Source organism: Notolabrus celidotus, chromosome 2 (assembly GCF_009762535.1).
Source record: "Notolabrus celidotus isolate fNotCel1 chromosome 2, fNotCel1.pri, whole genome shotgun sequence".
Classification (NCBI taxonomy): Eukaryota; Metazoa; Chordata; class Actinopteri; order Labriformes; family Labridae; genus Notolabrus; species Notolabrus celidotus.
The window spans coordinates 3,258,089-3,270,590 of record NC_048273.1 but is presented as its reverse complement, the minus strand read 5'-3'; the positions used below and the strand labels follow the sequence as shown (position 1 = coordinate 3,270,590).

Here is a 12,502-nt window from a genome sequence, read left to right as displayed (position 1 = left end):
ACAAGGCTCATGTTCATTAGAAACCATTCCAGGAGACCACTTCATGAAGCGGACTGAGAGAATACCAAGAGTGTGCAAAGCTGTCATGAAGGAAAAAGGGCGCTACTTCACAGAATCTAAAATATAAAACATATTCTGCTTTGTTTAACACTTTTTAAAAAATTAAATAATTCCATATATGTTCTTTCATAGTTTAGATGTCTTCAGTATTAATCTACAGTGTTTACAATAATTAAAATAAATACAAACCCTTGAATGAGAAGGTGTGTCCAAACTTTTGACTGGTACATACATGAGCATATTTATGAACACATAAGCTCATAAAATAAAAATAAATCAATATAATAAAAAGCAAACACAAAGAGAAAGAAACCCATTCTTATATATAGATCATTTTAATAATTGAACTGTCAGAGCTGCATGTAAATATGAATAACTCCCGTTTTAGATGTTCCAGCATTATTTTCAGTCAGATCCAGATAACAAACACAGTATTTATAAACCCTGCATCAGTTATAGCAGGTATGCAAATATTAATAAGAAGGTTTTTTTGTTTACCTTTGGTTCTCACGAGACACCAAATCAGCCAGGTAAGTATTACAGCCATCAGCACGACAGGTGAAACCACGAGGATGGAGGTGATGACGTGAGAGGAGCTGGAACTTCCCCTGTTTTTAGGTATCAGGATGTCATCCTGCACCGGAGGACCTGTAGGAGTCAAACAGGAAACTATGACCCATGTTTCTGTGGATTAATTCCCCTTATCAGAAATGTTTTACATAAAATGATGTTGTGGCGATGTCTGAGTCTGTTTGCACTAATCTGAAGGAAATGGAGCGGAAACTTTAAGCAAAGCTCTTCTTTGACTCTTCTGTGATGTTTCTGACTCCTGCTTTCAAAACAGGCTCACTTGCATGTGTATATATATATATAGTGAATATAATTTATTCATGAACTTGTTTACTAAAGAGCGATACTTCCACTTCCCTAAAATAATAGAAAACTACTCCGAAATTAAGCAAATCTGTGGTCACAAAATCTGTAGCTCCTCGTCCTGCTCTGATCTAAGCCTTCAATTCACCGCACATGCTCAGATGCCAATTTACTCCAATCAGCTGCACCAATCAACAACAGCAGGACAATTAAAGGCAGAGATGCTCTGACAAACATAGAAAGACTTTAAAGAAACAACTCGAACCAACACTAATGAATAACGGCCACTGGATCCGCTCCGTTGCATTCCGGCAGCGGCTGAAAAATGAACCGGATGTTTTCATTTTGTTTTGGTGAAACCTGACTTCCTGTCCCGCTCCATCTGCTCTGCTGAGATTGATGCGTCGTGCTCCAGCATCCAGCAGAAATAGAAGTCTAGTGTATCTGATCTGGAGGACTCTGACCTGCCGGATCAGAGACGCAGCCGGGACATAAAAAGGAGTGGATCCAGTGGAAGTTAACACATTGACTAGAATAGAAAGCTATCAGATCTGGTGCTGTGACGGATCAGAGACAGATCTGGTGGAATTTGGCCGTCTCTTATTTCTATAAATGTATAATACACATCAACTCAGCTGTAACAGATATATTGAAATGAGGTTTATCTAACAGAAACTAAAGATAGATAGATAGATAGATAGATAGATAGATAGATAGATAGATAGATAGATAGATAGATAGATAGATAGATAGATAGATAGATAGATAGATAGATAGATAGATAGATAGATAGATAGACATAAACATCCACCCAGCCTCACAACAATGGTGCACCACATCCCACAAATATACACACCGAACACATATAAACACACCGAACACATATAAACACACCGGACACATATGAACACACCGAACACATATATACACACCGGACACATATATACACACTGGACACATATAAAACACACCGAACACATATATACACACCGAACACATATATACACACCGGACACATATAAAACACACCGAACACACATATACACACCGCACACATATAAAACACACCGAACACATATATACACACCGGACACATATAAATACACCGGACACATATGAACACACCGAACACATATAAACACACCGGACACATATAAACACACCGAACACATATATACACACCGGACACATATGAACACACCGAACACACATATACACACCGGACACATATGAACACACTGGACACATATAAAACACACCGAACACACATATACACACCGAACACACATATACACACCGGACACATATAAAACACACCGAACACATATATACACACCGGACACATATGAACACACATCTCTCTTTTTTACCAATAATGATATATATATATTTTTTTCTCTCTCCTTTGTTTGTTATTTTATTTTATCTGCTTGTCTGCATTATTAGTTTATCTGCCCTCATCAATAAGTTAGTAACTTTAGTTATTTAATCTTCATTAAGTTTAACTCCTTCAACTACAACATCCCTCTTTTTTTTTGTTTTGTTTTGTTTTGTTTTGTTTATTCTATTACTTCTCTGATTTCGTCTTTCATGCTCTCCTATCTGCTTTCCATCCCCTCTCTTCATCTTTAGGACATAACCGCACCCCATCACCTCCATCATTAAAACAGAAATACACAAATGCACAAGACACACAAACACACAAGCACACATACATACACAAACATAAACTCGCTGATCACCGCATAAAACTGGGACCTCCTCTGCCACCCCTACCTGTCTTACATAACAGCTGTTTCATCATCCTCAATCACTGTATCATCATTGTGTGCATCACATGAGGGGGGGCTTCCTCCCTTGGGTCTGGTGGCCCCCCCAAAATGTATGCACCTGAAACTGGCCTGGCTCTGCAATTCGCAAGTCCCCTCCCAAGGGTCTGGGGGCTGCCTTTGCGGAGCCGGGCCTGGCCAATACCAGTCTGCTGGTACCTACAGCTCCTCCCTCAACCATGCCCTCTCATCATCTGCAGTGGCACACTACAAGCTTGCTAGAGTCCACTTATAAATACCCTGTAATACCCATCAAACTACAACATGCACATAAACATCAACACTCATATAACTGCACACACACATTCATAATCCCCCCTCTAAAACCTCTCTTCTCCTTCTCAAAAGCAAGCATTTTTTCTCTTCTAGTCTTTATCTTCTCTTTCTATTGTGTTATTCTCTTTTCTCTTTCTTGACAATCCCCACCAGAACAGTCTATTCTCTTGTTTTGTTTGTTTTTTGTTTTTTGTTTATTTTTTTAATTTAGTTTTTGTGTGTGTGTTTTGTTTGGTGATCGTCATTTATAGTCCAACACTTCTTTTCTAACCTTTTTGTTTTTTTTTTCTTTTCTAGTCTCTTGTTTGTTTGTTTGTTTTGTTTTTGTGTGCTGTGGTCTATACTTGATGGCTTTGTTTGGTTGTTGCTCTCAAGTAAAAATAAATTAAAAAAATAAACACACCGGACACATTACAGTGGCATTCTATTTAGCAGTGCTGTGGCCGATGGGACGACAGGGTCAGATCAAGAAACCATCACTCCTTTAATGAGCACTTAAGCTAAAAACTGTCGAGGGCATCTTTGAGGTCGTGCAGCGATCACAAAGACAAAAACTAACAGTGTGTCAGTCCCTCTTTAACTACTATCTGACTTTCATTTGAAGATGTAAATGTAATGAAATGGTGACAAAAACTGATTTCATAAATCACAAGGAAACTGTGGTTTCAGCCATGCTCGTAGGTTCTCTGTATGAGTGTAAATGTAGATCGGTTGGATGGTAACGGAAATGTATTAAAAACTAATTGACATCTTCTCTTGACATTTGTCTGTCGCCTGCTGAGTTTAGTCATCTTTCCAGTCTTGGGCAACCAAGCCCTTATCAGTGGGGTTTTTATTTTGAGGTGTTTACAGATATTAGATTCTGCTGTTGATTACACTTCAGTGGAAACTGGTTGAAGTCATGCGGTCACTGTCAGGAACGATGTTCAATTCTGTTGACCTGCAGACTTTTTATCAAGAGCCGTCATCTCGGTTAATCGTCACATACGAAGCTTAATCTGTGTTTTGTGCCAAGTGACGAGCGTCACATTTTAGAGTGCTAAAACACAAAAACCAGAAAGGTGAAAACAGAGTCATCAAACCTGCGTAACATCAGCACACACAATCAATCAATCTTTATTTATAAAGCGCCAAATCACACCAAATGTAATCTGAAGACTCTTTCCAAACAGAGCAGGTCTAAGATCCAGTCCCATCTTCCAGACAGGACTCAGTCTGATCTCATCTTAATCCACCATGAGCAGAGCACTTTGCAGCATTTAGCAAGTTACAGTGGCAAGGACAAACTTCCTTTAACAGGCAGAAACCTCCAGCAGGACCAGACTCATGTTGCAACATTAGTCACTAGATAACAACAAAGAAGCAAAATGAGGTTTAAAGGTTTAAACACAGCTTTCTTTTCGTTTTGCAAACCCCTGCCTGAGGTACCGTCTGTAAGCCAGCTCCAAAATCTACCTGTAAGTGAAGAGAACACCTCGTGCAACTGAAAACAAAATGTATGAGGATGTAAGATGAGGAGGAGCTGCTGGAGAGTGAAAGTCTAAAATACCCCAACATAACTAGAAGAATACCTGTCCATCAGATATTACACTTTTTAAAAGTTCAGTTTCAACCGTCTCCACCACTTCCCTCCCTGTGCTTCTTGTTCCTGTCATACGATGTGTTTCTAATGAATTCCAGGATGTCAACCAAGATCTTACCTGAACCGGGGACGCCTTAATCCTGGCTTTTCATGTTTCTGAAGAAGTTCATCAAATTGTCAAAGAAAATAAATGATCAAAATAATAAAACCCACATTTTTAAAATTAAATGAATAGATAATAAATGAATAAATAATTGATTAATGCCTTTATAAATGATTGATGTGCACAGTTTGCGTTTGATGCAACACGTGTTTAAATAGTTGGGACAGGAGCTCTTCACCTCTTCTTTTACCACCACTCAACAATCCAGGTTGTCCTTTGTCAAAGTTTTATTTCATGATGCTCAAAATGTTTTCAATGGTTGATAAGTCAGGACCTGGACTCTTCAACTGCTTTGAGGCTTATAGTTAGAGCTGGATCAGGCTTGGACCAGCTCTTAGTTATGCTGCTATAGGCTTAGACTGACACACTGGGATCCTGTCTTTCCCTCTCTCTCCTCTCTGCCTGTCTCTTACTTTAACTCTTCCTGTCTCATTAAAGTTACTAACCATAGACCTTTCTGGAGTCCCTGAGCTCCCTTGTCTCATAGGTTCCTCTGGATCTGCTGCTGTGGACGTGCCAGACCCCAGTGCCCTATTACCCCTCTAGAACACTAGGCTCTCAACAAGCAGGCCTGCTCATCGTACCTAAAGTCTCTTAAAGTAGTATGGGAGGTCAAGCCTCCAACCATCAGGCACTTCTCCTTTGGAATCATCTACCAGTCAGGGCCCAGGAGGCAGACACCCTCTCCACTTTTAAGAGTAGGCTTCAAACTTTCCTTTTTGATAAAGCTTATAGTTAGAGCTGGATCAGGCTTGGACCAGCTCTTAGTTATACTGCTATAGGCTTAGACTGACACACTGAGACCCATTAATAACCCATTAATTGATCTCTGCCGTAGATTCCTTTTTTGGGTCTGTCTTTCATTCTTTCTTTTCTGTTCTTCTTTCCTCTCATTCCTTCCTTCTTTCTTTATTTCTATCTTTATTTCAGTCCCTTTTCCTTCCATTCCTTTTTACTTTCTTTCTTTCTTTCTTTCTTTCTTTCTTTCCATGTTTCTTCATCCTTTATGTCTTCTTTTCATATCCCGTCCTTTCCTTCTAACATTCCTTCACCATTTATTCTCCTCTTTTTCTTTCTTCTGGTCTCCCTCTCTTCTCTCTTTTCTTAGACCTTTCTGGAGTCCCTGAGCTCCCTTGTCTCGTAGGTTCCTCTGGATCTCTGCTGCTGTGGACGTGCCAGACTCCAACTGCTACAACTACTACTATCCGTCTCCCCACTATCATCTCTCTCTCTCTCTCTTCATCTCCCTCTATCCCTCTCTCCAACACGGTCTCAGCAGATGTGTGTCTAACATGAGTCTGGTCCTGCTGGAGGTTTCTGCCTGTTAAAGGAAGTTTGTCCTTACCACTGTAACTTGCTAAATGCTGCAAAGTGCTCTGCTCATGGTGGATTAAGATGAGATCAGACTGAGTCCTGTCTGGAAGATGGGACTGGATCTGATCCGGTCTTGACGTTGGGTCTTTGTTAATAATAGAATATAGAGTCCGGTCTAGACCTGCTCTGTTTGGAAAGAGTCTGAGGAGAACATTTGTTGTGATTTGGCGCTTTATACATAAAGATTGATTGCTAACAATCACATATGACCTACCTGTTGCACTTCTGTTCTCCTCTCGTACGATCAGATGCACACTCTTACTTTCTTTGGGTCCTCCTGAAGCCACGAACAAAGTGGCCCAGTAGTGTCCGCTGTCATTTGATGTCAGATTCGTAAGGTTGCAAAATACAGAATGATTTTTAGGATAAGTTACAAAAATGCTTGCAGGGAGAAGCTTCTTTTTGTACTCAGCAATCTTTTTCTTGTCTTTAGGGCCGACATAAACTGCAAAGTGGCTGCTGTCTGTGACGTTCATATTGAATGGGAACTGGAGAGTGATGTTGGTCCCGACGGTCCCGGTGAACTGCTCTGTGCTGCACGCTGTATGAGACAAAGCAAAGGGTTAGAGAGATGAGGGAGTGATCACTCAATCCTGAAGATGTCAAACCTAATAAATACAGAACAAGTTTATTATAAGAAAGTGCTGAGTCATTACCCAGAGGAACATTTTACTGCTCAAGGCTTTCTCTTCTAAGTCTCTGGAGACAAAATTGAGATTCTCACTTCAGCCTCATTCAAGTTTCAAATTGTTCTCATTAGTTTCTCCTAAAATTCACCAGGAGAAATAGTTGAGACCATGACATGAGTCTTAATTGAGACTTAAATGAGAGATCTCATTAATGGCTATTTTCTTCTCTTTTTTAAAATGTATTTTTGACCTTTTTGACTTTATTTGACAGGACAGCTGAAGAGAGACAGGAAATGTGGGGAGTAGTGAGCGGGGGAAGACATGCAGGAAATGGTCGACCGTCCGGGAATCAAACCGGCGACCCCTGCAACGAGGACTGTAGCCTCTGTATGTGGGGCGCTTAGACCACTAGGCCACCAGCGCCCAAAAGAATCCACCCCTTTAATTATAATAATCTGGATAAATCTGGTCGGCCCTTTTGCGGCCCATATTTTAAATAAATGGTCTGTCATACCTGGGATGAAATCTCTATCTTTAGCAGTTTCTCTCAAATCCACTAAATCTTTGTGAAGTTGTTTTGTTCCAAACAGACTTGTAAAGGAAGGACCATACTGTGAAGTCAAAGAGGAGATCATTTGACATCTAAATATCTGATCTTGAAGTGGTTCAAATGTTTTAATGAGAATTGTAAGTTTGTGGACAATTAAATTGAAATGTTAATTTTGCAGGGCACTATAAATGTTCCTGAAAAGATGAGCTCAGGCTCTTTCTTTGCTCCATCTGAGCTCAACTTGAGACACAAAAACTGAGTCTGACTAAAACAAATGGATGAGGTTAGATTGAGACAATTGAGAGAGCTCCCTGATTTCTCCACCTGAGCTCTAAAGGAGTCACAACACTTGAGAAATACCTGAGAATCATTTCAGATTTAGACCAGATCTCCTTTTGAACTGAAAGGGAGACCAAGCTGAGACTTTTTGCAACTTTTTTCTGAAGGCAAGAATGAGAAACAGGAGACATAAGCTATCGTCTCATTTAGCTTTCAAACAGATCTCATTGTTGTCTAGGAGATATAAATGAAACACTTTTGAGATCTCCTCTCTACATTTCTTTTCCTCTGGGTACTGCTCTCTGACCTCCTGCTTATTATTCTGTTATTATAACAACACCGCTAACCTATAACTATCTTATGACCATTGTTTAATTTGGAGGTGACTAATTATTAGACATTATAGCTTGACATTAAATTTAATAAGATGTCATGTTAGTGCTACAGAATCAACATTAACCCCTTGTGTGCTGGTTGTCTTTTCTCTTCTGCAATCAAGGCATCAATCATACACCATACAAGGATCACTGAACTTAAATGATCACATTATAGCTCTTATCTTTTATGTTTAATTGAAAAAAGTGCAAAGCTGATATATGTTGAATCTAAAAATGTTAATATTTATGATAAATATATTTTGAATTTTCTAGCCCTGTTTGGAGTGACTGTGGGGATCATTGATGGGTTTGACTGAACAACAGACCAACATGATAGCTTTTTGTACTCTCTTAGCAAGAAGGATGATATTACAAAAATGGAAAGAAAGATGGCCACCTATCTTCATTTAACATTACTGAAGAAAAGTTTGAAAACCCAAGAGACCAGTCTCTGAAGTTGGGACTGCAGGCAGGCCAGTTTAGCACCTGGACCCTTTTACTACAGAGCCATGCTGTTGTAACCATAGACTGAAAATAACACGTGCAGAATGTGGTTTGGATTCTCGATCACACCCTGGTTCCAGAACTCTATCGCTCGCATCATCACCAGGCCTCCCAGCATTACTCACATCCCTTCTGTCTTTCAGGAGCTTCACTGGATACCGATCAACAACCGCATCGATTTCAAGATCCAGCTCCTCACCTTTAAGGGCATCCATAACCCTGCTACTCCATATCTCTCACATTTACACACCCAGCTACAGTCTCAGGTTCACCTCACTACACAACCCGCCTGCTTGACCACCATGGGATCTGGAGCCTTCAGCCGGTCTGGATCTCCCTCCCACCAGACATACGTAACATTACTCTCTCTACATTTTCAAATCTTGTCTCAAAACACATCTTTAACCTCTGACTACACCTCTTCACTGCACTGTATCTTATTCTGTTCATTTCATTTATTATTTACACTCTATCATGTCTTATTGATTTTACCTGTCTCATTTTACACCTATAAATGACATGTATTATTATTAGTAGTAGTAGTATTAGTATTAGTATTAGTATTAGTATTAGTATTATAATAACAGCAATACTAATAATAACAGTGGCAATAATAATAATAATAATAATAATAATAATAATAATGATTGTAATACTAATAAAAATAATCATACAAAAAATAACAATAAGAATTACGATTATTATTATTATTATTATTATTATTATTATTATTATTATTATTATTATTATAACAGCAATACTAATAATAACAGTAATAATAATAATTATAATAATTATAATAATTATCAGAATAATAATAATAATGATACTATTATTATTATTTTATTAATCAGTTGCAAATGATCCTAATTCGTATTTCTCCACTTGTCCTTTTTCTCTTTTCTTTGCATTTTATAACTTTTACAGTGTTTGGTTATCCTTGTCCTAATTTTTTTTTTTTATGTTTTCCTGGCATTAAATTAGAAAGTAATTAAATATCAAGTTTAAATCATTTGAAAACCATCAAAAACTCTATTTAAATAAATATTTTAGACAGTGTCCAAACTTTCTAGAACTGGGGTTGTAGCTAACGTTAGCTTAGTGTTAGTAGCTGTTTTTGTATATCTTAATTAATCATAATTAATATAATTTGGAGTGATTAACTATCTCTAACAACATTCCAGATAAGAGAAAGATTTAAAATCAATATTAAAGTTATTTGTATTTTGAGCAGGCGATAGATTTAAGCCCCAGGCTCTAGCCGACAGAGATATGATATACGAACAGCTGACAATAAAAACAAAGTTGTTTTTTTCAGTAAGTAAAGTAGCCCTGTTAAAAAGAGTATTTTAACTCTTGTGGTCTTTTTGTTGCTCTGTATTTAAAGCTCTAAAATCAGAACGTGTTGTTTCATTGGATTTCAACTGAAGCAACATCGGGCAAAACAGAACCCAACCGAGCCGGGCCGACAACACATCATCCACAAACTCAATGATTGAAAAAAGAAGTGGCTCGACACCATGACTGTGTGGAGCTCCTCCATGTGGTGCAGTATTATTGTGTTATGTTATTTTGTTGGGGAAACAGAGACATCACTGGCAGCATAACAACAGGAAAAAGGAGAATTACAAGAAATAGGTCGAGGAAATCAAAAAAACTTGAAGCCACAAAACCTCAGGCCTCAGTGTGTAAAACATCAATCGACACAAACAGAAGGCTTACCGATGAACACCATGTGAGCTGCGACGATCAAAACTGCTCCAAGAGACTTTATAATGATGATCCCGACCATGGTGGAAGAGTTCTGTTGAATTCAGGCCCTGTGAGACGGCCCTCGACTGTGTGTGAGCTCACTGATGTTTAGGTCTCCACGTCGTTATTCCTCTGCTCTGATGTTTCTACTGAAGCAGCATTTTGTGCGCCTGGTAGGAGGAAACTGTAGGCAGGAACTCATACAGAACCTGTGCAGAAAAAATGATTTATCTACCCACAGCAACACAAGCACCTCCTGCAACGGAAGACTTCAGTGTGGCTCATGGGCATGTGGTGCAGGGAGGAACTCAAGACAGTCACTCTTATGAGGAACTCAAAACAAGGACGAGGAAACAGTTTAGGGGAAATCTAGCATCCTGGCCTTCGAATGAGCATCTGGTTCTTTTTCATTCATGTGAATGTGAAGAGTTCGCCTTAAATCAAAGTCTTCATCAAGAGTTTAAAGATTGTTTTATGAACATTTGGAAATACTGAACAAAAATATAAACACAACTCTTTTGTTTTTGCTCCCATTTTTCATGAGTTTGACTCAAAGATCTAAGACTTTTTCTACTTACACTAAAGGACTATTTCTCTCTAAATCTGAGCACTTCTCCTTCGCCCAGATAATCCATCCACCTCACAGGTGGGGCATATCAAACTGCTGATTAGACAGCATGATTATTGCACAGGTGTGCCTCACACGGGACTTCCACCAGATCTGTGTCTGTTTCCGAAATCGCCTACTATACTAGCAGTACGTACTGATTTGTCCAAAATTCAGTATGTAGTAAGTAGTATGTGAACGAGAGCAAATTCTGCAGTAAGCCAAAATTCCCCGGATGTCTACTGATTCGGGAAAATATCTCAGTGTGCATCGGACCAGTCTGCTTCTCGTACTGTTTCCCATAATGCACAGCGCTCGTTCTGCTTTTTCTTTTTCCTTATTTTTTGACGGGGGGAAATTCGTTTTTGGGTGCTGTGAAAGTTATCAAATTACATATAAACCACTTCCTAACTTTTTAAATCATAAATGGATGCTAAATAAGCTTTTTATTTATCGGCTTCGCCGTTGTTTACTTCCGCTTTCTGAAACCGGAAATCCAGTGACGTCTGGCTCAGCATGCTGCATGACAGATCGAACAGAACAGTCATACTACATACTAAATTCAAATGCAGTATGTAGTAGGCAATACCTACTGCCTACTACATTAGTAAGTAGTATGTAGCAGGCCGTTTCGGAAACAGCCTGTGTCTGGAACACGGCACAGAGCAGGACTGCCTGACACCTGGAGTCATGTGACCAAGGTTTTTTGAGGAATCAAGGATTCTCCTCCTCCTCCTCTCCTCATCCATGTTGTCTTTCTGGTCCTCTGAAAACCTCTGACCTGTTGACTCCAGGCCTGGCTCCGCTCATCATGACTTTGGTTTGTTGTTGTAGTTAAGTGAAATACGATCTGGTGATAACACAGAGTGTTTTATTCTGAAAATTAACCGGATGTTTTCATTTTGTTATGGTGAAACCTGACTTCCTGTCCCGCTCCATCTGCTCTGTTGAGATTGATGCGTCGTGCTCCGGCATCCGGCAAAAATAGAAGTCTTGTGTATCTGATCCGGAGGACTCAGACCTGCTGGATCAGAGACGCAGCCGTAACGCAACGGAGTGGATCCAGTGGAAGTTAACACATTGACTAGAATGGAAACCTATCAGATCAGGTGCTGTAATCCGAGACGGACCGGAGACGGATATGGTGGAATTTGGCCTTGGAAAAAGCAAACAGAAAACGTAGCGGAGCCTGAAATAGGCAACCAGACTTTCCACACGGACACACGGATACGTAGAGCTCATGTACGCGTCAGCCACTGCTGCGTAGGGCCGACACAGCAATAGATCAAAAAATGGTCCGAGTACTGACTCCTGAGGGACTCCAAAAGTGATAGAAGAAATAGGAGAAGCATGATGACCAATAGGAACAAATATTAAGACCTGCCGGATCAGAGATGCAGCCGGAAGGCAGCGGAGTGGATCCAGTGGAAGTTAACACATTGACTAGAATAGAAACCTATCAGATCCCGTGCCGTTACGGATCGGAGACAGATGTGGTGGAATTTGGCCTTTAGGCTTGACACTCTAATATGTGTAGTTTTTATCACACAGCACAATGCCACAGATGTTGCTGAACTGAATGTTCATTTCTCTACCACAAGCCGTCTCCAAAGACATTTCAGAGAAATTGACAGTCATCCGACCGGC

General features: G+C 39.6%; 1 protein-coding gene across 1 annotated transcript in view; it reads right to left on the bottom strand.

Annotated features, from left to right (window-relative positions):
- LOC117825349 overlaps window positions 1-10,546 on the bottom strand; it is a 28,249-nt gene extending 17,703 nt beyond the window's left edge. Inside the window, exons 1-3 of the mRNA XM_034701158.1 lie at window positions 10,219-10,546; window positions 6,372-6,698; window positions 559-708 (exon numbers count right to left, since the gene is read on the bottom strand). Of these exons, the coding sequence (XP_034557049.1) occupies window positions 559-708; window positions 6,372-6,698; window positions 10,219-10,288 (547 nt within the window). The 5' untranslated portion in view covers window positions 10,289-10,546. The remainder of the gene's footprint in view (window positions 1-558; window positions 709-6,371; window positions 6,699-10,218) is intronic.
- Between the last annotated feature and the right edge of the window lie 1,956 nt (window positions 10,547-12,502).